This window comes from Camelina sativa, chromosome 16, assembly GCF_000633955.1.
Source record: "Camelina sativa cultivar DH55 chromosome 16, Cs, whole genome shotgun sequence".
In the NCBI taxonomy this organism is placed as follows: Eukaryota; Viridiplantae; Streptophyta; class Magnoliopsida; order Brassicales; family Brassicaceae; genus Camelina; species Camelina sativa.
The window spans coordinates 28,312,636-28,332,266 of record NC_025700.1 but is presented as its reverse complement, the minus strand read 5'-3'; the positions used below and the strand labels follow the sequence as shown (position 1 = coordinate 28,332,266).

The 19,631-nt window shown below is 33.0% G+C and overlaps 5 protein-coding genes and 1 pseudogene across 5 annotated transcripts; 5 read left to right on the top strand and 1 right to left on the bottom strand.

The window, feature by feature from the left end:
- Positions 1,806 to 3,136, bottom strand: LOC104752992. The gene is made up of 6 exons (XM_010475253.2): positions 3,065 to 3,136; positions 2,792 to 2,952; positions 2,541 to 2,693; positions 2,242 to 2,431; positions 2,054 to 2,087; positions 1,806 to 1,940 (listed from the first exon to the last, which is right to left on the bottom strand). Exons 1-6 carry the CDS (start codon positions 3,084 to 3,086, stop codon positions 1,931 to 1,933), a joined length of 570 nt encoding a protein of 189 aa, XP_010473555.1. The 5' UTR covers positions 3,087 to 3,136; the 3' UTR covers positions 1,806 to 1,930.
- Positions 4,175 to 5,650, top strand: LOC104754151. The gene is made up of 5 exons (XM_019238006.1): positions 4,175 to 4,196; positions 4,424 to 4,584; positions 4,691 to 4,843; positions 4,946 to 5,135; positions 5,255 to 5,650. Exons 1-5 carry the CDS (start codon positions 4,175 to 4,177, stop codon positions 5,452 to 5,454), a joined length of 726 nt encoding a protein of 241 aa, XP_019093551.1. The 3' UTR covers positions 5,455 to 5,650.
- On the top strand, positions 10,629 to 11,656 carry LOC104752991. Its single transcript, XM_010475252.2, has 5 exons — positions 10,629 to 10,647; positions 10,741 to 10,898; positions 10,981 to 11,133; positions 11,227 to 11,416; positions 11,613 to 11,656. Exons 1-5 carry the CDS (start codon positions 10,629 to 10,631, stop codon positions 11,654 to 11,656), a joined length of 564 nt encoding a protein of 187 aa, XP_010473554.1.
- LOC104752990 lies at positions 13,228 to 13,945 on the top strand. Its single transcript, XM_019238129.1, has 3 exons — positions 13,228 to 13,447; positions 13,535 to 13,724; positions 13,854 to 13,945. Exons 1-3 carry the CDS (start codon positions 13,286 to 13,288, stop codon positions 13,904 to 13,906), a joined length of 405 nt encoding a protein of 134 aa, XP_019093674.1. The 5' UTR covers positions 13,228 to 13,285; the 3' UTR covers positions 13,907 to 13,945.
- Positions 15,446 to 16,496, top strand: LOC104752989 (annotated as a pseudogene).
- Positions 17,748 to 18,685, top strand: LOC104752988. The gene is made up of 4 exons (XM_010475251.2): positions 17,748 to 17,822; positions 17,916 to 18,073; positions 18,166 to 18,318; positions 18,405 to 18,685. Exons 1-4 carry the CDS (start codon positions 17,801 to 17,803, stop codon positions 18,537 to 18,539), a joined length of 468 nt encoding a protein of 155 aa, XP_010473553.1. The 5' UTR covers positions 17,748 to 17,800; the 3' UTR covers positions 18,540 to 18,685.

Below are 19,631 nucleotides of genomic sequence, written 5' to 3'. Positions count from 1 at the left end.
AAAAAAAAAAAAAAAAAAAAAAAAAAAAAAAAAAAAAAAAAAAAAAAAAAAAAAAAAAAAATCACCAAGGAAAAAAAAACTTTAGAAACAAGAATCATCGGAAATCAACAAAAAGGAAAAGATTCATGAAAGTAATTAAGATGTATATTTCATATACCTTGGTTTCTTGGCATCTTATTTCTCTCCGCAGCTTTAATGGAGTGAACTGCCAAAACAATCCAAACAAGTATGGCACAATATCAATTACAACCAATTTCAAATTGAGCTTAACAGAAAAGAGAGACCCTAGGTTGATCACACAAAATCATACTCTAGAATATAAATCATAAGCTAAATTACTTTGGGGGAAAGAAAAGAGTACCTTTTGTCTCAGGTATCAGATTGCAAGAGATGTACTTGGGCGGTTCATGATAAAAATAGCAGACTTTAGCTCGGAATCCTCTTGGCTGATCATAGGAAGGATCCTTACCTTCAAAGGTAATGAAGTACATTACGGCAGTAGTAGCAGTGGTGTAAAGATTGGCTTTGATAACCTTGACAAATCCATATCTTGTATTCTGTAGNGTATCAGATTGCAGGAGATGTACTTGGGCGGTTCATGATAAAAATAGCAGACTTTAGCTCGGAATCCTCTTGGCTGATCATAGGAAGGACCCTTACCTTCAAAGGTAATGAAGTACATTACGGCAGTAGTAGCAGTGGTGTAAAGATTGGCTTTGATAACCTTGACAAATCCATATCTTGTATTCTGTACTATAGAAATGTAAAAAAATCCCATCGACAAATAAGTACAACATCTTCTAGTAATTAGTATACAATATACATAGTGAGAACTTAAAAGAAGAAACTTATAGAATAAGACTATAGTTTTGACCTCTCTTTCATTGTAACCCTCAAGGGCTCAACGAGACAGCCTGTCCATTAACTCTCGGGAGGTTTCTAGTTCCATGACGAAATCGTTTTCATCAAAATCAAGAGGCAGGTAATTAAAAATGCAGCGGAACTGCTTGAAATCCATGTCGAAACCCTACAAGACACAAGATGATACCCAAGAATAAAACACTAGCTAGATTACCAAATTAAGAATGGACAAATGAACATCAAAACAATTAATTTCTCAAGAGATCACCTGTGTCTCCGTGACTTGTTCTGTCATGAGGCGCAACTCTTCGTTAGGCATGAGATCGTACTTTATATATGGAGATACGTCTTCAGTAGTCCAATCTGAGACCAGAATTCGAAATTAGGGATTTGATCCGTCGATATATTCATAAATCTAGACTTGGATTCGTACCTGGAAAATCATCCGCCATCGCTCTTTATGTTGATACCATAAACGAAACCCCAACTTTTAAGTAAAGAAAGTCGCGTTAATTGCATTGGAGTTCCTCCTCCTCTATTCTTTGTATTTTTCCTCAAACTTTTTAATTCGACACTCACACCCCTCTAAATTGGTCAATGGAGCATAGTGATGATTAATTTTTTTGTAGATAACAACTTATCTCTACGAATTGGTTAAATATGTAAAACTGCCAGGTCAATAGGCAAAAGAAAATAGTTACAATGCCACTTTGATATGAGCATTGACAAAAGCAAACATCGTAACCTCTTCTGTAACAAAGGAAAAAAAAAGAAAAGCACTTTCATCAAGTAAACTACTATTATAGCCTTTTTTGGGTTCAAAACAACATACCAGGTTGCATACATATAGAAGAAAACATCCATGAAAGGGAGAGATTATCCTCATTACGCCAATTTGACTAGAAAAGTTCAATGCTCATCTTTCTTGATTACAAATAGTTAAATAATATCTCACGTTCAGTCAACATAACTTTCTCATATTATTATTACAAAGAACAATTCTGCCATAATATCTAACACTCCAAACACTACTTTCGCACAGCCATTGTATAATACATACATAAGCTTCCTATGCCAATCTGCAAAAATGATGAACGGGAATAGAACATATTCAAAGAGATTCAAGAGTAAATAACCAAGAAGAGAACAGTAAAGGAAGAGATGCATCAGAGCAAACGACTGATGTAGGTACCTTTTTTGTGTCTTGGCAGTTCCAACGCATTTGACTGACAAAAAAACAATCAAATTTTTACCATTACAAAAGAGTCAAATGAAACATATATAGGATCATCATACAAAAAAAAACTGGCCTAATTAATGATCTATATATAGAGATGATTACTTAAGCCCATTCAGAAAAGAAGAGAGATTGTAAAATACCATTTTGTTTGGGTTTAGGTCTGGTTAATATGTACTGATCGTCATCCTTATAATAGTAGTAGACACTAGTTTGGAAGAGCTTGGGCATGTTGTCGTAAGGATCTCTAACCTCAAAGGTGATGAAAAGCATTAAACCAGAACACATGTAATAATTGGCTTTGACAATATTGAGAAATTCATATTCTGTAAACTGTGTGTCACAAAAAAAACCAAAATTGTGGTTAGTAGAGAGATCAAACTAACTAGTGTTTATTAATAAACAAGGGCAAAGAACGACAAAGAGAAGTTAAAAAGCAGACCCATTCATTGTTGTACTTGTTAAGAGATTTTTGAGACAGCCTCTTGAGTAACTCCCTAGTGGTTTCCGGCGGCTTAGCAAACTCTTTACTGTCTAAATTAACAGGCCGGTAATTGAAAACAGAGCGGAACTGTGTGAAATCGATGTCGAACCCCTAATTACAACAACACATAGAATCGACTACTCAAACATGGGAACATCTCAAAAATGGAAGTGATGAACTGAAAGAGAATAAGAAGAAGAAGCCAGAACCTTGCTCTTCCTGACTTGTCTTCTCATCAAAACATACTCTTGCCGTGTCTTGTACTTAGGCTTTTTCTTCTCGTCCCATCGAATATGCGGAGGAATCAGATACCTAGGAAAAGAACCAAACTCATAATCCAGAGACACAGGTGCCAGCAATCCAGACCTACCTGAGAGACAAAAGCTTTATTAGATTCAGGGTGGCTATACACAAAATCCGTATCGATTGCGACTATACACACGATACCCTAAAGCTTAATCAAACTAAACTTGGATTCGTACCGTCTATGTCAACCTCCTCCATGGATCAAAGTTATTGCCTTGTCTTGAATAAACCCTAATTTCCAATTTTCCCCCTCTTTTTTTTTTGAGATGTTCAAGACAAGGGGCGACATAGATTTGCCGAAATTACCTACACATGGCCCTATATGTGAGTTTTAGCCAAGTCTGAAGGATAATATTTAACCCAAACAACAAATTATACACTTTTAGCACAAACATTACGGAATTGAGGTTAAACGCCAAAATTGTGAAAATGAGTTTTGGTGCTAAAATTTCATAAATGCAGCATATCCACACCAAACTTGCAAAACCAAGTATGGCGTAGAAAAACTGTATAATAACATTATTATTAGCTCTAAAGTTGCGGAACCAAGATTTGACCTCCTTATCATGTTGCATAGGTTGGTGGATGAGTATATCATGTTTTGGATACTCTTCTTTGTCAAGAATCCCCTTTGCCTGATAAGGAGGAGGTGAAAATAAATGTTCAAATGGATTTTAGACAAAAAAAAATTTGACTTTTTTTCGCAAAATTACAAATTTTTAGGTTTTCATATCTATATCGTCTTATGGGGGAATAAATGTATAGCTTGAACTATGAGTCAAAAGACAAAGAGCAATAGAATTATGGGAGCTTGAACTATGAGTCATATTTTAAGGACTTTAGGGTGAAGATATGGATCAGTTTATCTCTTCTTCAACGCCACTTTTGTATTTTGATACGTGAGAAGCAATGCGTGAACAATTTGAAGGTACGACGAATCCAACTTGGTTTCTCTAAAGTAAATGTTCGGATTTTTGAATCCAACTTGATTCTGATATGGGTACAAGGCTGGACTCGGTGGCTCGAAGATGCATGTTTACTATTTACACCTGATGACCCTGACTGGTTGAGACCTTACTATATCACCCGAACCGAGGAAGAGGAGCCTCGGCTCACACCCGAGCAAGAAACTGATCTGATGAACGAACAAATCGAAGCTAGTCAGGTTTTTTTGGTTTGTGTGTTGTTTTATTTAATCGAGGGTTCCGAAGAAAGAGGGGAGAATTTGGAAACTAGCGTTCTTCTGTTGAGGGAAAAAAAAAAAAAACTCTGATCCGTGAGGAGCGATGGGGGAGGTTAACATAGACAGTAAGAATCCAACTTTTTTGTTTGGTTAAGCTTTAGCGTTTTGTGTTTATTATATTAGCCCCCTGACTCTGATAAAGCTTTGTTTTGTCTCTCAGGTAGGTCTCGAGCGATGGGGGTTGACATAGACGGTAAGAATCCAACTTTTTGTTTGGTTAGGCTCTAGCGTTTTGTGTTTGTATTTGTGTTTTATATTAGCCCCCTGACTCTGATAAAGCTCTGTCTCTCAGGTAGGTCTGGATTGCTGGGACCTGTGTCTCTGAGTTATGAGTTTGGTTCTTTTCCTAAGAATCTGATTCCTCCGCATATTCGATGGGACGAGAAGAAAGAGCCCAAGTACACGACACGGCAAGAGTTTTTTTTGATAAAAAGACAAGTCAGGAAGAGCAAGGTTCTGGTTCTTCTTCTTCTTCTTGTCCTTTTTTTTTGTTTTATCTATTCATCACTTCTATTTTGAGATTTGTTGATTAGTCGATTCTATGTGTTGTTGTAATTAGGGGTTCGATATCGATTTCACTCAGTTCCGCTCTGTTTTCAATTACCGACCTGTCGATTTAGACTGTGACGAGTATGCTAAGCCGCCAGAAACCACTAGGGAGTTAGTCAAGAGGCTGTCTCAAAAATCTCTTAACAAGTACAACAATGAATGGGTCTGCTTTTTAAATTCTCTTTGTAGATTAATACTAGTTAGTTTGATCTCTCTGCTGACCAAAGTTTTGGTTTTTGGCTTTTTGTTGTTTTGTAACACACAGTTTACAGAATATGAATTTCTCAATATTGTCAAAGCCAATTACTACATGTGTTCTGGGTTAATGTTTTTCATCACCTTTGAGGTTAAAGATCCTTACGACTACCTGCCCAAGCTCTTCCAAACTAGCGTCTACTATTATTATGCGGATGAGGATCAGTACATATTAACCAGACCTAAACCCAAACAAAATGGTATTTTACAATCTCTCTTCTTTCTCAATGGGATTATGTAATCATCTCTATAGATCGTTAATTAGGCCAGTTTCATTTGACTCTTTTGTAATGGTAAAAATTTGATTGTTTTTTGTCAGTCAAATGTGTTGGAACTACCAAGACACAAAAAAGGTACCTACACCAGTCGTTTACTTTGACGCATCTCTTATTCTTGTTTGAATCGTTGATTTGGTTCTTTACTCTCGATTATTCTCTTTTAATCTGTTCTCTTCTGTTCATGATTGTTGTAGATTGGCATAGGAAGCTTATGCAGTATTCAATGGTTGGGTGGTGGTGAGGACAAGTAGTGTTTGGAATGTTAGATATTATGGCAGAATTTTTCTTAATAATATAATATGATATCGTTATGATGACTGAACTTTCTATTCAGATTCATGTAATGGTCTTGCTTTTGAACTTTTCTAATCAGATTCGTGTAATAGGCATGACCTCTCTTTTGTAGACACTGTTTTGTTTATCAGATTTCACTTTAAGGGACCAAAAGAAAAAAAAAACCCCGAGTCATAACTTTGTAGGATCGGGCTATAGAGCTAAGGGACCAAGAGTTAGCTTAAGCAATATGGTTAAGTATTTCACCTATACTATAGAGTACATGTGGCGACATAAGATTTACCGTAATTGCCTACACAAGGCCCTATATATGTGTTTTAGCCGAAGTCTGATAATATTTTAACCCAAACAACAAATATATTTACACTTTTAGCACAAACATTACGGAATTGAGGGTTTAACGCCAAAATTGTGAAAATGAGTTTTGGTGCTAAAGTTTCATAAACGCATATCCTCCACACTAAACTTGCAAAACCAAGATTTGGCGTAGAAAACTGTACAATAGCATATTAGCTCTAAAGTTGCGGAACCAAGATATGGCCTCATGTTGTAGAGTTTGGTGGATGAGTGTATATCTATCATGTTTTGGATAGTCTTCTTTGTCAAGAATCCCCTTAGCCCCACAATAAGAAGGAGGTGAAAAAAGTGTTCAAATGGATTATTGACAAAAAAAAAATTGACATATATAATTGCAAAATTACTATTTCTTTTTTAGGTTTTTATATCTATATCGTCTTAAGGGAGAGAATAAATGTATAGCCTCTGAACTATGAGTCAAAAGACAAAGAGCAAGAAAATTATGGGAGCTTAAAACGTAATTATGGGAAATAGTTATATTTAAAGGACTTTAGGGAAGAAGATATGGATCAGATTTTTTTAATCTCTTCTTCAACGCCACTTTTGTATTTGATACGTGAGAGAAGCGATGCGTGAACAATTTGAAGGTACGAGGAATCCAACTTGGTTTCTCTAAATTAAACTTCAGATTTTTGAATTTTCTGTATAGGTTTGATCAAACTACTAGCTTGTGATTCTGATATCGGTACAAAGGCTGGACTCGGTGGCTCGAAGATGCATATTTACTATTTACACCTGATGACCCTGACTGGTTGAGACCTTACTATATCACCCGAACCGAGGAAGAGGAGCCTCGGCTCACACCCGAGCAAGAAACTGATCTGATGAACGAACAAATCGAAGCTAGTCAGGTTTTTTTACTTTTCTTTTTTGGTCATAACTTAAGGTTTTGGTTTTATGTTATTAATACAGCTTTTAAAATTGTCAAAAACTTGAGAGTTGATTCTTTGTTAATCTTTTAGCTAAATGTTTAAGATAAATATGTTAATTTGGTGGATAGGCTTTGAGATTAATAATGACCATGTTTATTGTGTAGTATGCTTCTAGTGACACTTCTAAGTTCTAATATACCTACTTCCACCAAATTCTGACCACGTGAAAAATAGTACAAAAACATTTAGCTAAAAGAAATCTATGTGGCTAATTTATCTTGGACAAATTTCTGCTCATGTAAAGAAAGAGCAAGATATTATAAGATAAGTATCCATAACTACTAATCCACATGATTGATATTCAATGTTCTAAATAAATCAATGTTGTTAATTTTTATTTTGTTTATTAACCACTTATGAGTGTATATGTTTCTGGACCAACACAAAATATGAAGCAAGGAGCTTATGGTGTCTATGGATTTAATTGTGTGGATGTTGTATTATGATTCTTTGGTCTGTCTACATTGATATCCACAAAAAAATATCCACATGATCACATCCATAGCCACCATTCAACTGCTATTCTTCAGCTTAATATCTATATATGCTTTGTAAATCCATGGAGACCTATCCACAGTTTTTCTATCCACTAAACTTTGTTTTTTTTTTTAAATGAATAGTTTTGGTTTTAGGTTCAAGGGTTTATGTTCTAGGATTTAAAATTTAGAATTAAAGGGTTTTGTACTTATTTGGTCTATGTTGTGTTATGGATAATATGCTATGGATAAAGATCTAACCAAATTTATGTATGTATATTTTGTATGAATAAACACAAGTAACTATCTATTAACAATACTGCAATTGATTATCCACTTATAATTGAACAAATGTTCAACGACTGATGGATACTGTATAATCTAAAAATTCATAAAAAAATATAGCAATATGTATCTTAAAATGTAGAAAATATATAATTATAACATATTTTATATAAATAAATAGAAAATTTGTTTTATGATAACAAATAAATATATTTTACTTTGTTAAAGTGTTAACAACAAAAAAGAAGAGAAAAAGAGAGAAAAGAAGGAGAAAAAGAGAAGTAAGTTGTTAGTAAGGGCAAAAATGTAAAAGGAAAGTGGGCACATAAGCAAAAAAAACTTAGAAAAGTATACCAGTAAAAAGTGGGTTTTTGTGACAGAACTCAACCCAAAGTGGGTTTTCATGACAGAGTTATGAGTTATGACTCGTAACCTTCTCTGATTACGGAAATAAATTCGAAATAGTAATTTGGCAAGGCCCAAAGCCCACTTCTGTATTTTCCACGTGCCAGACCATCTCCACTCCTATTTAGATTTTTTCTATTAAAAAAATTAAATCATAAATTAGAATAAAACTAAAATTAATTAGAATAAATTGACGTCTTTAATGTCTTCCTACGATATTTTCCTCTTCTTTCTTCAAAATATCTAAAATTTATATTAAAAAATTATTGAGATTTAGGATTATTCTTACCCAAATACTTTTGTTAAGATTCAGTTATTAATAGTGTGTAAGTGGCTGAAAATATGTTAATTTAAACGACTTCTACCTTGCTCTTTTTCAATCTTCCAGCCAGATCCACTAAATTTACAATCTTTTTACTTAGTTTTTAGAAATCTAAAATAAAAATATTGATTATAAGAAATATATTTTTTAAATCAGTATAACAAATACACCACAACCAAAAAAATCTGATCCTCACAAGTAATCTGGGGACTATAAGAATATTACAAATTTGAATAGTCTAAATTATGTAATAGTATTGTTTTGATATTATACAAATATGAATAATCTAAATCTTGTTAAATGCATCATTTATAAGTCTATCATATTCGATAATGAGGTTTTTTATTTGATATTTGACAATTAATACAAAACCAAGTCTTTCTAACTTATTTGAAATCATTTATTCATTATATTCATTTATGATGTACATTATCATGCATCTTCTACTAGTGTTGTGTTTAAATTCCAAAACTATCTCTAACTAATTAATGCCATTTTTTAAAGATAATGCATATATATTCTTTAACATGCATCACTCAAACATATTTTGTACAAAACTATTGTTGTATTATGCATATCATTTGTCCAAATCAAGATTACAAAGTTGATAATATCAAAACATTATTATTACACGAGAAATTCTAAAAGCTCTATCTCCCTCTCTTCCATTTCAACATGCTTATCAAGTTTATGCTCATAATAAGCCTTACACTTTCTATACAGATTCTGCATTTCATCCTACAATCCATTTAACAAAGAAATCCAATTAGCAAAGAGATCAAAAATAAATTCCTTTCTCTTATGTGACTTTCAATAAAAATTACTTGATGTCTCAGGTTCGCGTGCGCCAATTGTTTATGCAGCTTCAAAATCAAACCATCCTTCTCATCTATAAGCTTCCCTTTTTTACTCTATGTCCATAAGCTTTCCTTTTTTGACTTCTTGTAACAACCATTTTGTAGGTTCTCATTTGGAAGAAAGTGACAATCAGATTCAGTTGTTGTTAAATGCAAACAAAGATACCAGCCATTAGTAGTAAATATATCATGCAGACACAAATGCAAGTTAACATAGGCTAAATTCAGCTATATATATATATATATATATATGTAGTAAAGATCAAAGAGAAATAGATGTAAATTGATTTCTGTGTATTACAATGTGACGAGAGAGTGAATGAGCCTCTCAAATATAATTAAATATAATGCAAGTCCTTTTTTTTATAATGCAAGTCCTTTTTATTACTTTATAGTTGTTGTTATAAAAGACTTTAACATGTGGATCATTCACATCACTTTACGTTAACGTTGGATTGTGGATATCTATATACAGTATATATTTATATATATATTGATTTCTTTTGTTCATTGATTCTAGGCTCTAGCAGATTGACGTAAAAGCTCTAGTTAATTTATCAAAAAAAAAAAAAAAGATATTTGGATATTGATAAACTGCATGATCTATTGAATATTTAAATACTTTATGTTGGGGAAATCCAACAATGAAAGAAGTATAATTTAATGGCGGACCTATACGTACGAGGTTTGCCGCCACTCGAAGACAAGACAAATTAACGATATCATGTTTAGGACGGGTCATGGGATTATTGGGAAAACAAAATTTACTGTATAGTGGTCAGGACCGGTCATGCATATGGATTTATCATAAACCGAACATACTTAGCCCTCCTATCGTTCTAAAGCTTGCGTTAGTTGTTTACTTAGCACAATCATTAACAATTAATCAATTATAGACCTGGATCTTAATTGATTTATACATTGTTCTTATATAAGTATTTTGATGTCTAACGTTAAAAAATCTGCCAGCAAAAGGTTAATAAGAATTACAAACATTATGGAGGAGTGGAAAGAAAGTTTTCAACTTCATTAAACTTGACAATTTCTTTTTGATGGAAGCGGAGACATTTGAAAAATAGCAATAAAAAGAATTTCGTATTCCATTAGCTATGCATAATAAGTTTCAAATTCTCTTATGAGACTAGCTAACATATTTCAGATTCATATTAATTTTTCTGTCGTGTCATATTTTGGAGTATCGTCAATTTAATGCAATTTTTACTAGCATTGTTACATATTTTGAATTAAGATTTTTCCATAAGAGCTTTCGAATGGTTTGTTAGTTTGACGAACCTAAAAAGTATGAGATCAAAAACGAAGTATAAAGTAATAAAAAGGACTTGCATTATTAAAAAAAAATGTATAAATAAATAAAAAGGGACTTGAGTAAAGAAGAGGAACGCAACTGAAATCTCTTTCAACAAGACCGAACAGCAAAACAAAGTTAGGGTTTTGCCATCTCTTCTTCAACGCGAGAAGAGGGAAGCATGGGTGAATCATTCGAAGGTTTTGGTTTCTCTAAACTCCTAAGGGTTTGTATATATATACTCTCGACCAATCGAATTAAACTCCCTTTTTTTTTTGAATTAGTTATCCCAGGGTGGACATCGTGGGTCGAAGATGCATATTTGCTATGTACACCTGAAGATCCTGAGTGCTTGAAGCATCACTACATTACACGAACCGAGAAAGACGAGCCTCAATACACAGTAGATGAAGAAATTGCCATGATGAACGAACAAATCGAGAAGAGCGAGGTTTTTGAAATTATATGGTTCTTTTTGTTTTATATTACAATATACTTTCAAAATTGTCATATTGAATTAATGTCTGAACTAGGGGTTCGATATTGATTTCTCGTTGTTCCGGTGTCTGTTCAACTACCATCTTGTTGATCCTGATGATATTGACTTCGTTGAGGAGCCAGAAACCACTGGGGATCTAATGAAGAGGCTTTCTCAAGAATCCCTTAAGCGCTACAATGAGGAGGAGGTCATATATCTAATATATGCTCTTCATATATGTTCTAGATGTAATGTTGTACACTAATATATATCTATGAATGGTTCCTTTGTTTTGAAACAGGGCACGGGGTTCGAATTTGTCAAGTTTGTCAAAGCCAATTTTCACTATAGCTCTGGGTTCATGTTTCTCATAACGTTTCAAGTGTTGGATCCGTCTGATGACCAGGAAAAACTCTTCCAAGCTAGGGTTCGTTACTCTTCTCGTTTCCCGGCTCAATACGTCTTTTGTAGGCCTAAACCCGATCCAGAAGGTACTCTTTTCTTTTCCAACTCTTAAAACTTATGGGGATCAATAGCAAAAGCATAAGTGATTCATTGTGGAGTACTGTATTTGCCTCTTTCTCTTTGTTTAAAGATGTGAAATTGTATTTTTTTTTTCTTTTGAAATATTTGGTTATTATCTCTGTCTCCTGTCATTTATTTTGTGATTTTGGATTATTTTGGCAGTGGACTCTGATGAAATTTCCGAGGAAGATGTCAAAGGCGTATGATATATATCGATTTATATATAAGAGCTTTTACTTTGATTCGATGGATCTTTACGGTGACGTTGGAAACTTGGATTGATATATACTGACAAAGTGTAGATATGGCTTTAAACATTTGATGGTGACAGAGGTAAAGGATGGCTTCAAAACATTACTCAAAGAATTTGATTTGGATACAAAAACAGTAGAACCTCTGTAAATTAATACTAGGTAAATTAATAATCTCTACAAATTAATAAATTTCTGTGGTCCCAAGTTGGGACTAGTGTAATTTTGGACACTATTCGATAATATAATAAAATAATATTTTTTTTTGAAAATTCTTTGTAAATATATGGTCCCATCAATATTATAAATTAATAATTATATAAATTATCTAAATATATATATATATATCTACACATTAATTTTTATTAGAGTTTATTTTTAATATTTTTACTGTATAAGAATCTTTGAGTGCTATCGCCAAAACATGATAATTGTTATTTTCATAGTAATTGATTTTATAAAAATATTAGTTATAACCATTAAATCTTATTTTTAATATTTTTTTTACCAAATTAGGAAAGTCTTTATAAATTAATAATTATTAATTTATCGAAAAATTAAAACCTCTATAAATTAATAGATTTTCTTGGTCCCAACATTATTAATTTATAGAGGTTTTAGTGTAAGTGAAAGTGTTAAATCTAGAGAAAATAATCTTTAATGGCTTTAAACATTTCCTATTTATCTTGTGGGTTACTAAAGTTAGGCATCTGAATATTCTTTAAGGTATTCAGAATATTGCCTATTTATAACATTCAATAAATGGAAAATACCAGAAAAAAAACCCCCTGAAAAAACCCAAAGAGATTCGGATTTCTCCGAGGAGAATGTTGGGCCGGCAAACCTTAAAAAAGATATGCTTTCTGTCATGTTTCACTTTTTTTTTTTTTCTAATAATTTTTTTTTCACTTTGATTAATGCGATGGTTGTTTACTTATCCGTATGTTAACAGTTCTAAAAACTCCACGTTAACTTAAAAATTAAAATGTAAGGTTATATCACACGACCAGACAATAAAAGAAATTGTAATCAGAGATATTTCAGAACAGAGCTTTTTGATTGGGTTAGTAGTTGAACGAAACTAAAAGTATAGAGCCAAAAGACAAAGATAAAAAATAATAGGGACTTGAGTTAAATAAATGGGATATTATTATAAAAGAGTTCGAAGTTCGAACGAAACTCTACAATCACTTTCCCCAAAAAAAAAAAAAAAAGAGAGTTAGGGTTCTTCTTTCTACTCAACGCGATGGGTGAATTTGGAGAAGGTACGATTCGAATTTCGTTTTATGTAACGTTAAAAACTTTATAATTTTATACTCTTTCCCCTATCGACTCCAGTTACAATTTTACAACCTCGTCGTAGGCTGGGTCAAGTTGCTCGAACCAGCGTTTTTGCTGTGGAAACCTACAGACTCTGACTATGAAAGACCTTCATACATGACTCGAACCGAGAAAGATAAGCCTGAGCTCACACCGGAGCAAGAACTTGCAATAATGACCAAAGAAGTCAACGACAGCGATGTATGTTTTTTTGTATATATATCAGGTTTACAATTCTGTGGGTTTGATTTGGTTTTGTTTTTTATGCAGGGCTTTGATATAGATTTTAGATCTTTCCGCTGCGTTTTCAACTACCATCCTGCGGTTCTCCATTCATATGGATTCAGTGACGATGAGACAGAAACCCTAGACGATTTACTCAAGAGGCTTGCTCATGGATCCCTTGATGACCACAATGGCAAATGTGTGAGAGCACTACTAGTCTTTTTGCCTTTTACGCTTTCAAATTCAATTGGCTTAGCTTATTTATGAATGTTGTTTTGTTCAAAACAGGGCACAAATTTTGAGTTTGTCAAAATTGTTAAAGCCAATTATCACTTTGCTGCTGCGATTATGTATCTCATCACGTTTCAAGTTAAGGATCCTTATGATGACAATATTAAACTCTTCCAAACGAGGGTACTTCATGCCGACGGTATCAGGACTGAGTATGTCTTTTGCAGGCCCCAACCCAATCAACCACGTATGATAAGAAGCTATTCTTTTCCATTGAATTCATTATCCATGATAATCTTCCTCTATCACCATATGATTATACCTACCATTTATTTTTGTTTCTTGAGATTTTATATTATTTGGTTTGTTTCTATAGTTGAATGCATTGGGATCAAGAAAGATGTGGAGAAAGTTGTAGAGAGATCTTGAGCAAGTTGTCAAGAGAGATGTTCAGAAAGATGTCAAGAAACAAAAGTAAGTGTGGAAACATCTATACCTACATGGGGTCTTTACTTTACTGTTAGATGTATGGTTGATTACCTCTTCTCTTCTCTTTACAGATTGGAGTATGAACTTTTGTGTGCCACAAGGAGTTAGAACCCGAAGATGCTTCATTGTTTTTATATCTCTTTGCATCCTCGATGTGACGGTTAATTTACTCATGGGATGAAGTGAAAACTTATTGTACAAGTTGTTGTGCTGTTTTCTTTTGTCTGTGTCGTCCGTCCATTATTATGAGTAACTAACAACACATTATGTTATCAAAATGAATATTCTTTTGTGATGGTTTTGACTCACTTTGTTGTACAGTAGTTTCCCTTGTATAAACACACTCTCCTAACTTTATATAACTGAGAAATATTACCAAGCAGAAAGAGAAAATATAGTAGATTAAAGAAACACACCCACACGCCACAATTTCTAAAAGTTGAGTAATATTAGCTTGTAAAGGAGCAAAAGTAGTTCAAAAGCAACAAAGAAGAGTAGGTTAAGAATTTAAAAAACACATGAACAAAGTCTAAAACAAAGTCTACATATAACAGAGTATTCCCAAATCCCACCAAGTAAAAGTGTGGCATATTGTTATTAACGAATTTATTCACTCCTTCAGACGTTTAGAAATTGATTTTCTTACAGTACCGAAGCTCCCATAATGCTATATATACATTATATTATAAGTTTATAATAACTGGTTATATACATCATACCGTAGGATAAAACATCACCATAAACACCATCAAAAATTACTTTTGAAAAATATTTTTAGCCGTAGACATTTCCGAAAAAAAAGTATTGATTTTTGAGAAACAGATTAAGGATGGTTGAATGAATTATTATTAATTTATTATGCTCGACAAATCCAGCCAAAATACTTTTTCCAAATAAAAAAGAAAGAATAGAGAACCCCATCAAAAAAAGTAGTTAATGGTGGACCTATACGAATACGAGGTTTTGCCAGTGGGAAAGTAGTCCCCAAAGAGATTCGGATTTATCCGAGAAGAATGTTTGGGCCAGCTAACCTTAAAAAAGACATATGCTTTCTGTTCTGTTCCACTTATTTTTGTTATTTCATTTAATAGCTTTATTAATATATTTTAGATACTACTAGTATATGATAATGATACTATTAAGTAGTTTCACTCTATATTAATCAGATGGTTGTTAACTTATCCGCAATGTTAACAGTTATAAAACTCTATGCTAACGCAAAATGTAAGGTTATCAGACGACCAGACACTAAAGAAATTTAATCAGAGATTTTAATTTCTTGGTAACTATATAATCAGAGATATTCAGAACAGAGCTTTCGATTGGGTAGTAGTTGAACGAAACTAAACGTATAGAGCCAAAAGACAAAGATAAAAAATAATAGGGACTTGAGTTAAATAAATGAGATATTATTATAAGAGAGTTTTAGTACAAGGGAAACAAAAAAAAGAGTTAGGGTTCTTCATTCTACTCAACGCGATGGGTGAATTTGGAGGAGGTACGGTTCCAATTTCGTTTTATGTAAAGTTTAAATCTATATAGTTTTTACTCTTGCCCCGATCGATTCCAGTTACAATTTTACAATGTCGTCGCAGGCTGGGTTAAGTTGCTCGAACCTGCGTATTTGCTGTGGAAACCTACGGACTCTGACTACGAGAGACCTCCATACATGACTCGGAAAGAGAAAGATAAGCCTGAGCTCACACCAGATCAAGAACTTGCATTAATGACCAAAGAAGTCAATGACAGCGATGTATATATGGTTTTGTTTTTTTTTTGGTTTCTTTTTATATATCATCATCAACTTTACTAGAATTGTGTGAAATTTTATTTGGTTCTGTAGGGGTTTGATATCGATTTCAGACCTTTCAGTTGCGTTTTCAACCACCATCCAGCGATTCTCCAATCATGTGAATTCAGTGACGATGAGACAGAAACCTGTGAGGATTTACTCAATAGACTTGCTCAGGGATCCCTTAGTGACCACAGTGGCAAATGTGTGAGTGAGAGAGATCTCACTTGTCTACTCTTTTGCCTTATGCTTTCAAATTCAGCTGGCTTATTTATGAATCTTGTTTTTTGTTTTTATCAAAACAGGGCACAAATTTTGAGTTGTCAAAATTGTTAAAGCCAATTATCACTTTGCTGCTGCGATCATGTACCTCATAACATATCAAGTTAAGGATCCTTATGATGACAAGATTAAACTTCCAAACAAGGGTACTTCACGCTGACAATATCAGGACTGAGTATGCCTTCTGCAGGCCCCAACCCAATCAAGGAGGTATATATATATATTAAGCTTGCCTCTTTCACCATGTTAGTAGGGTTTGGCATGTTTACTTCTTTATTTCTTGAGATTTATAGTATTTTGGATTTGTTTTGATAGTGGAATGCATTGGAATTATAAAGGATGAATATTATAAAGATGTCAAGAAACAAAGGTATAGTCGAAAAGATCTTAACTACTTTGATGTCTTGTATGGATGGTTTTTTAAAGTGATTGTCTTCTTTTTACAGATTGGAGTAGGAGCTTTTATATATACCACAAGGTGTGAGAAGCATGATATGCTCCGATCCGTTTTTTTTTTTTTTTGGAAGCTGTAAACGTAGAGGGATTTAAGTGTAGCTGGATACAAAAATAGGAAACGTATAGTTTTAAATCGAAAAAGAAATAACCAAAGTGTATTGGATTGGAACAAACTATTCTTTTCTAGACTTTGGCTGAAAGATTTGTAATTATTTAAAGTTCCAAAACAGTAACAAATGGTTTTATAAATTAAGAAAAAGAGAATTACAAAATTTATTTTGTCGGAATCTAAGACAAGACTTGGTATTTTGAATATATTTTATATATCTTAGACATTAATTTGGTTTTGGTATTTGATTAGTGATGAGATATTTAAATTCATAGAATCTTTTATCGTATTTTTTACTCAGTGGAATTTACTAACGTTGTTAATTATATTGAAATAAAAACAAATATATCAGAACAGAGCTTTCGATTGGATTGAGTAAATTCCCAAAGGAAACTATAAAGTGTATGTACATGTAAATTCCCTGAGGGGGAATTAATTTATAGATAAAAATTATGAGGCAAAAACCAAAGAGCAAGAAAGTTAGAGGGACCTGAATGTAACGGTGAATCCACTTCATTTTTACATTTATAGACTTTATATTTTTAATAAATGATTACAAATGGTTACAAATAAGTTATAAATATGTTATAGATTAATCCATATATTAATATTAATGGTTAAACCTAAATATTAGGGATATTTCAAATTGATAATTGATATATTAATGGTAACAAATAAAATCATGAATATTTCAAACTGTATTTTTGGAAGGTTTTAGTCCTATATCGCGTTGTTTTCAAAGATCTTTAAACACAATATTACAAATTTATTTTTCACAAATTTTATCGATAGACCACAACGTTAATCAAAGATAGATTACGAAATTAATAGATTGATTGGTTACAAATTAAATAGTGGATTACAAGATAGATTACAAAATAAAATTTAACCAGTGTTATAGCACAGATACTTATCTAGAATCATTAACAATATAAAATTTACAAAATAAGTGTTTTTTTCAAGCTTTCATATTTAGCATATGATTTTATTGCATAATGTTTTATCCAGAAAAAACTTTTAAAAACAATAACATAAATTATATTTTATATAAAAATACAATATAAATAAAATGAATTTCAACCCGTGCTAGAGCAAGGATCTTAATCTAGTAGCTTATTATTAAGCGAGTCCGAGAGAGAGATCTAAAATCACTTTCCCAAAAAACAAATTAGGGTTCTTCAACGCTGCTTGAGCGATGCTGTGTGAACAATTTGCAGGTACAACTTGGTTTCTCTAAAATTTCAGATTTCTGAAAAAATTCTGTACCGATCGATGTGATCAATGTTGTGATTCTGATTACGTTTTGCAAGGTTGGACTTGGTGGCTCGAGGATGCATATTTGCTATTTACACCTGATGACCCTGACTGGTTGAGACCTTACTATATCACACGAACCGAGGAAGAGGAGCCTCGTCTCACACCAGACCAAGAAACTGATCTGATGAACGAACAAATCGAAGCTAGCGAGGTTTTGTTTTTTTTTGTTTTTTTTTAAAAAAAACTTTCGGTTTTATGTTATCGCTACAGCTTAAAAAAAAAATTATGTTTGTGGATCCTTAGGGGTTTGATATCGATTTTACCAAGTTCCGCTGCCTTTTCAACTACCATCCTGTTGATTTCGATGATGATGAATTCGTCGAGGAGCCAGAAACCAATTTGGATTTGCTCAAGAGGCTGGCTCAGAGATCCATTGATAACTACAATCAACAACATGTGAGAATTGATGCTTATGCTTTTTTGTGTGTTTGTGGTCTCCATTTTTACAGTCAATTAAAAATGAAGTTACTGAATTCAAACAGGAGACAGAATATGAATTTACCAAGGTTCTCTATGCCAATTTCCACATGTCTGCTGGAGTAATGTTTCTCATTACATTCCAAGTGAAGGATCATGCTAATTACCTGACTAAAGACTTCCAAGCTAGGATTCGCTAGTCTTTCGTCGATGAGAGCAACTTTGTCTTCTGCCGGCCGAAACTTGATCAAGAAGGTACTCTTTTCTTTTCCACAAACTGGGTAGCTTTTCGAATGGGTCATTAGGGTTGTTCTGAAACTTTGTCGTTCCTTGAGATTTATTCTGGATTGGTTTGGCAGGTTCGACCGACGAAGATGACGTTGGAGTGGCCGAGAAAGATGTCAAGAAACCAAGGTATACTATTATTTAGGAATACAAACCTGGATGCATCTTTTCCTTAATTTTTTTGTGTGTGTGAGAATCTTAGCTGGATCTTTGATATTCACAGACTGGACTAGGAGCAATAATGTATATGATATTAGTTACACGCCGATGCATTTGTGAAGATTTTTAAAGATGTCATGGCATTTGATATGAAGAATTGAAGATACCAAAATTCCATATGTTCATTTTGGAGAAACACAACAAAAACAAGAATGTCTAAATGCCGTGGTGGACCTATACGAATACGAGGATTGCCAAATGGAGGAAAGAATCTAATGAAAGCGATTCATCCGAGGAGAATGTTGGGCCAACCAAGAAAGCCCCAACGGATCAACTTGACGACAAATATTCATGACTTTTAATTTTTTACGTATTGTTGATCCATAATATTTTTGTGTACACTGAAAAATACGATACGAATCAAAACATAAAGGGTTTTGGGCCTTTTGGCTTTTTTTTTTTCTTTACATATATGCGATAATTGTTTACGGACGACCCATGCAATAAAAGAGATATGCGATAATTATTGTGAATAGCAAAGTAATTTTACAAAAAGTTCTTATAGGTTATTACTATTATAAGAAAATTGACTAACACTTTGCATGAAAATTTGAAATCAAATTAAAATTTTAATCGATACAGTTTCCAAAAAAGAGTTTTCGATTGGGTGGTAGTTGAACGAAACTAAAAGAATGAGGGGAAAAGACAAAAATAAGGAAATAAAAGGGTGTTCAGTAAAAAAAAAAAAGTGGAATCGTATATTAAATATTGAAAGAGAGTTCCAGAAGATAGAAGTTGCCTTCACCAAAGCAAAGCGAACAATAATAACAAAAAAAAAAAAAAAAAAA

Bases quoted from the DNA above. Each gene is read 5' to 3' on its own strand.
- LOC104752992 (XM_010475253.2), bottom strand. From the start codon at position 3,086: ATGGAGGAGGTTGACATAGACG. The intron at 2,953-3,064 runs GTACGAATCCAA...TTTGTCTCTCAG, and splicing joins GGAGGAGGTTGACATAGACG to GTAGGTCTGGATTGCTGGCA. The intron at 2,088-2,241 runs GTATTTTACAAT...TTTTTTTGTCAG, and splicing joins ACCTAAACCCAAACAAAATG to TCAAATGCGTTGGAACTGCC.
- LOC104754151 (XM_019238006.1), top strand. From the start codon at position 4,175: ATGGGGGAGGTTAACATAGACA. The intron at 4,585-4,690 runs GTTCTGGTTCTT...TGTTGTAATTAG, and splicing joins GACAAGTCAGGAAGAGCAAG to GGGTTCGATATCGATTTCAC. The intron at 5,136-5,254 runs GTATTTTACAAT...GTTTTTTGTCAG, and splicing joins ACCTAAACCCAAACAAAATG to TCAAATGTGTTGGAACTACC.
- LOC104752991 (XM_010475252.2), top strand. The intron at 10,899-10,980 runs GTTTTTGAAATT...TGTCTGAACTAG, and splicing joins AACAAATCGAGAAGAGCGAG to GGGTTCGATATTGATTTCTC. The intron at 11,134-11,226 runs GTCATATATCTA...GTTTTGAAACAG, and splicing joins AGCGCTACAATGAGGAGGAG to GGCACGGGGTTCGAATTTGT.
- LOC104752990 (XM_019238129.1), top strand. From the start codon at position 13,286: ATGCAGGGCTTTGATATAGATTTTAGATCTTTCCGCTGCGTTTTCAAC. The intron at 13,448-13,534 runs GTGAGAGCACTA...TGTTCAAAACAG, and splicing joins ATGACCACAATGGCAAATGT to GGCACAAATTTTGAGTTTGT. The intron at 13,725-13,853 runs GTATGATAAGAA...TTGTTTCTATAG, and splicing joins GCCCCAACCCAATCAACCAC to TTGAATGCATTGGGATCAAG.
- LOC104752988 (XM_010475251.2), top strand. From the start codon at position 17,801: ATGCTGTGTGAACAATTTGCAG. The intron at 17,823-17,915 runs GTACAACTTGGT...ACGTTTTGCAAG, and splicing joins GCTGTGTGAACAATTTGCAG to GTTGGACTTGGTGGCTCGAG. The intron at 18,319-18,404 runs GTGAGAATTGAT...GAATTCAAACAG, and splicing joins ATAACTACAATCAACAACAT to GAGACAGAATATGAATTTAC.